General features: G+C 36.4%; 1 protein-coding gene across 1 annotated transcript; it reads right to left on the bottom strand.

Moving 5' to 3' along the window:
- Positions 1-2717: 2717 nt before the first annotated feature.
- On the bottom strand, positions 2718-5212 carry LOC141044650 (uncharacterized). Its single transcript, XM_073529654.2, has 2 exons — positions 4847-5212; positions 2718-4057 (listed from the first exon to the last, which is right to left on the bottom strand). The coding sequence occupies exon 1, from the start codon at positions 5210-5212 to the stop codon at positions 4895-4897; it is 318 nt and encodes a 105-aa protein (XP_073385755.1). The 3' UTR covers positions 2718-4057; positions 4847-4894.
- Between the last annotated feature and the right edge of the window lie 321 nt (positions 5213-5533).

The raw sequence follows: 5533 nt of genomic DNA, 5'->3' as shown, positions 1-5533 counted from the left end.
CTTTGGCAAAAGCCATTTTAGTTTTAATGTAATAATATCTTTTAGTGCATATCTACTCTTTGATAGTGGCATAAAAACATATTAACATTTTTATTATTTGTGGTTCATATCCTTGATACTTTTTCAACCTCAATATGAACCTTCTAGCATGAATGTTTCTCTCTTAAACTATTTATTTTTTCTCAAAAATATTTATAAATATAATAAACCAAAATATCCATTAATATGCAAAAAAAATCTAATCTAACTTAAAAATTACTTAAAATTATAGAAACCTTCATTATTCACCAAATTTCAATTGTTGAGATCTTACTTACATAAATCTTAAATACTTTTAATTTTATGATCTAAGTTAGTTTAATTTTATAATATATATTAAATAAAATTATGTTCACAAAATTTTTAAAAAATTACTTGTAGTTTTTCTAAAACATTTAAATTTTTTATCAAAATGATCATTTTTTCATTCATTACAAAACATAGTCATTTGAAACAACCCTGACTTTGTAAAGTTCTTCCAAAGTCATTTTGTATTTAAATCTCTCAAAAGTAATATATAAAGATGAAACAAGTAAAATCCAACCTTAAGATTAAGTAAAATTAATTCATCTAATGTAATATGTTTAAGAAATAAGACTTTAAAAAAGAAACCATTTTTTAGCTTAAATTTGTGGTATATATGTATATACAAATAAAAAGAAATGATAACAAAGATATAATATAAAGCAATATATGCAAAAAAAATTATAAATACTTATTTTAAAGCCAATTAGCATATATATTGATACAATATTATTTGAATTTATACCAATCAATCTATAAGATAATATTATTAACCATCTTAGTTATATTACATTGAAAAATTATAATTAATATAGTTATATTAGATCAAAGAGAAAAGCTAAATATATCAATATTAAAAGTAAAAGCCAATATTTAAACAAAGTGTATATTAGAATAGTCTACAAGATTTAATAAGACTAAGTTACAATGCAATTCACAATAAAGATGGTACATATAATGGTCTAGGTGTAATCTTAAAACAATTCTAATTTAGATTAAGAACTCATCTTTATATCTATAATAGCATTGAAATAAAATAAAATAGTACTATTTAATATTTTATTAAAAAATATATATTGGATATTATGAGTTTATTAAAAAATAGTAAAAATGGCTATTAAATATTAAAAAATATATTATTTATATTATATGAATAGTACTTATATTTACAAAGATCTTATAAAATAAAAATGTTGTAAATATAATAGAATATTTAAATAAAATTAGATATTTTATAAATTTTATAATTTTAAACTCATATATATAAGTTTAATATATATATATATATATATATATATATATTTGCCAAAATCTTATTAGAACAAAAAGAAAGAGCAATAACTATAAAATAATCCTTTAATTATAGTCAATAAATTCTTTGTTGTGGCATATTATGATAGACTGGATACATATAATAAAAAAATTATGCTTATCCTAAATATTCTATTTCTTTCGAAATAAACCAAATATTTACCTTAAATAAAATATTAAATTATTCATGGAGATTTTACTAAAATATCAAATATTAAATATCATTATATGCATTTGAATTTGATAATTATATCATCAGTTTTTAGGACATGCTTTGTTTTTAATTTGAATAAGCCTACAATTCTAACAGAAATAAAAAGAGCCAAGTAAACAACAAAATCAATTGCACATCACTAATTGTTTTTTATTTAGATTATATTATAGATGTTTAAATTATTAACTGCAAGAAAATAAGATAACAATTCTAGATGATATTTTTATCTTAACAAATTCATCTAACAAAGTCATTTATATATCATCCAGAGTAGTTTAATTATACTATATCACATGAAATCTGGCTAGATTTGTAAAAAATAGAATATCTTGAGTTGCTATTTTTGACATGCCCCAAGACGAGATATTAGAACGTAGGATTTCATGTTTTTGTTCAATTAAAGAAATAACTAGACTTCATTTGTGTCGGCAGAAAGAAAAGAAAAGAGCAATAGAAAATAATCCATCTTTGGAAATGAGAAATATCACCTTAGCTTTTCTGAAGACGTTGCGATGACATGTACAGCCTTTGTTGTGCTGTTTATGGACACATCTCAAAACGTGGTTTGTTCTACCTAAAATCGGCCATGGAGGTGTGGTTTTTTGAGCACATCCACCTAAATGTTGGCAAATTTGTCTTATCAGTCTTCATTCGGTCCGAGCTTTTTCAGTCTATGTCTGAAAGAGCCCCTCATTCCGAATTGGACACATCCCGTTCAAGTGAAAAGAGTGAATTTTACTTAAAGTGCTGTATGGATGTTCTCGGCAGCTCAGCTGCTTTTGAGGACCTTGTGCACAACTGACCCCAGAACTGTGTTCATATCTATAATTGTAGATGGCACAGGGATTGTGTAATGAAACTGATTCCGCACTAATTGGCCTTTCATTCCCCTCTTTGTTGCACTGTTGCTAAATTTATCGTGCTCGCTGCTATTGCACGCTTGACCATGCACGTGGTTGCGAAATAGAATGCTCGGCTTAGAATGGAATCCAGGGAGCAGTTTAAGAACCTAATCATTTTCGAGAGGCTCAACAAATGATAAGAATCCATTGTATCATCGGCAGTCATAAAATTGTCAGCAAAGCGATCATAACAGTTGAGTATACATGTCAATTGAGGAGCCCCACAATCAAACGTACCGATCTTAAGTTTATTTGGTATATTTCACTGCCAAAAGCAATTGATTTTCCATCACAGCAGAGAGCAGTTCAAAAATGTACTTCCCCATTATCAAGATGAGCTCCTGACAAGCTAGGGGTGCCGGGACCAGGTGCCCAGTCTTCAGTTATGATGAATGATTCAATTTCGATCAACTCTACAGGTAAGGCTTTTGATGATCGCCGTTTAAATCTTGCCCGTCTAATAATACCAACAGTCGGTAACAATTTTGAGCATACAAATGGTTATTGCTCACCTGATAATGAAGAGATCTCCTTGTTTGATCCACAACAGCAGCATTGTCCTTAGGCTTTGGGTACACTTCTCTTGTTCTTGCGCTCTTAAAGGATCTCTTCAAGTGAAGGATTGAGAGGAATCATAATAAGGTACGGGTAGTTTCGGTGGCACTTGATTTGTGTTTGTGCGGTATTTTTCGTATAATGTTTCTTGTGAGGATCGCTAAGACAAGACTGCTCGGAGTTGCAGGAATCTTGTGAAATTTGAAAGACGGGAGGAGGTTAGAAATAGGTTACTCCAGTTGCCGCTTCCAGCACTCTGCGTTGGCTGCTTTTAGGTGTGGCATATCTGTGTCAGTCCATGCTTGTCATGAATAGCGCTGTCAGAGGCGGAATTGTTTGGTTTCCATAGTCCGCTGCTTTTAGGAAGAAAACCATAAAGTGGATTCATATCTCGACTTGAATACCTTCGCCGTGTCAAGGCATCAGGAGGATTGAAGAGGTGATTTCGAAAAAGACAGAAAGACGGAGACATGTGATTAGTACGATTACATTTCTGCAGAAGGTTGTGCATGAGCTGACATTGTGCCAAGGCAGCGATTGTGAGAGCTAGAATGCTCCTTGTCAATCGTAATCGCAGCCAAATATCGACCTGTGAGAAACCGGAAGAGCTCCGCGGTGACGAACAATGCCACCACGAACTCACACGCCTTCTCCATTCGACCAAACCACATTTTTGGAAGCCCGGGAGTGCACCAATTTAAGCATAATATGAAGCATCCCGCGCCAGTGGCGACTGGTACCCAGTTGTACTAGCTGAAATTACCAGGAAATGTTTCATCGAGCCTGACTCAGATGCATTCATCAATTCAGTGAACGCCTATTGTTTGGCAAAGCAGCAGAGCTTAAGGTTCAAGGACAAGAATTTTTTTGAGGATGATAACATTGAGGTTCGGCTCCGGCTCCGCCTCCTGCCCATTACACTCGTACCTGCGGATTCAAGCTTTGCTGGTCCATGAGGGGATCACAGTCGAAGCATCACTTTAAAGGCAAGCTGAAGCATTGTGCGCTGCATCTGTCCAGGCATTACCAGTTCAATAAGGACACTTGTATGGAAGGAAGGATCGACTTCTCTCGTTAGGTTGATCAGCCTTGCACCATGGGGAATGCAGTGCCCATTTGGTGAGCGATAAAAGTAAACGATGCATTAAGGAGAGTGAGACACGCATATCGCGGCCAGAATAACATTACAGAAATTAGGCACTAGCCGAAGCTTCCAAGAACTTCGCGAACTAGAAGAGCTGGACTTCCTTCAACTCAAAACTCGTGGACAACGCACCTAAATATCAAGGTCATTCTCCTAAAACTCCAAATAAACAAACTCTGGATAAGTATGAGCAGCAACCCACATGCAGTCAATCGCATAACCTACTGTACTTCCAGCAAAACAAAGAAAACACACTCGAGCAGTGTATCACAAAACTCGACATTCCGGAAACGACCCGGGATCGGGAACCATGCAGAACTAAAACAATAACTAGGTGCTACAAAATATAAATACTAAAAGAATGACGAATCAGTAAAAAAACAACTTGGTCTCCGTCACTTTCGAAATCGAATAAATAATGACCAGGTTTCATGACGCAAAAATGTACATTGTCACATAATACAAAATCAAAATTCCAACTAAGCTCAAGCAAAAATAGAACAGCAATCAAATCCAAGATCACCGCCAAAAAAATTACGCAACAAAACCAACTCAAACATCCTAAATATGACGTCCACACGAAATGCATATTAATCCTGCACAAAGACCAGGAACACAATAGCAACACCTACACAAAACTACAACACAAATTCTCACCAGTCCCCAGGATCGCAACCATGACCTCCAAGCAAAATCGTCTCTCCGCTAAAACTTTGGAAAGCCAAACGACAGTGTTCCGCCCCGGTCAGTAAACTTGAATAACCCAATCTCTTCTCCATCAAGTAGGCACCGGTGGATCCTTGGGCCTGGCCCACCCCCCACACCCACCTGCACCAAGCTCCTCAGGGCTCTCGCTTCTCCGCCCCCACACGGCGTGGCGTTGCCACTCAACCCCGCTTCTGCAGGCTTCGCTTCCTGCTCTCCTCCACCACAATTTGGCCCTGCCGCTTCGTGCCTTCTGATTCTGGAACCACGACTGTTTCGTTTAGACTCCCCACCCCGTTTTCTTGCAACCGATCGCATCCTGAAACTATCCTTCTGCTAAAGAGGGGTTCTCGGACCCTGGAGCTGGCCCCGCTGCGCTCCACTCGATCAATCGCCCACATCGCCCGACCCATGCATGACGTTGCGGCGGTCGAGCCGCGCCCTCCCGATATGAGCTCCCGCACTCTCTCCGTCCTACTCTTTCTCGTTTCTTTGTGAAGCTTTCTGTGATGTCCACTCACCGGATCGCGGCTCCTCTGAGAAACTCGTGGAGATGGAAGCTGAGTGTGTAACACGAGAGGTGACCTCTGAGACTCCCGAAGGACCCGCGATACACGACCACGTGCGCGGGTACCTTCG

Source organism: Physcomitrium patens, chromosome 2 (genome assembly GCF_059467195.1).
Source record: "Physcomitrium patens ecotype Gransden chromosome 2, ASM5946719v1, whole genome shotgun sequence".
Classification (NCBI taxonomy): Eukaryota; Viridiplantae; Streptophyta; class Bryopsida; order Funariales; family Funariaceae; genus Physcomitrium; species Physcomitrium patens.
The sequence above is the reverse complement of the archived record's forward strand: the minus strand, read 5'-3'. Positions and strand labels throughout refer to the sequence as shown.

Bases quoted from the DNA above. Each gene is read 5' to 3' on its own strand.
- LOC141044650 (XM_073529654.2), bottom strand. From the start codon at position 5,212: ATGCGATCGGTTGCAAGAAAACGGGGTGGGGAGTCTAAACGAAACAGT.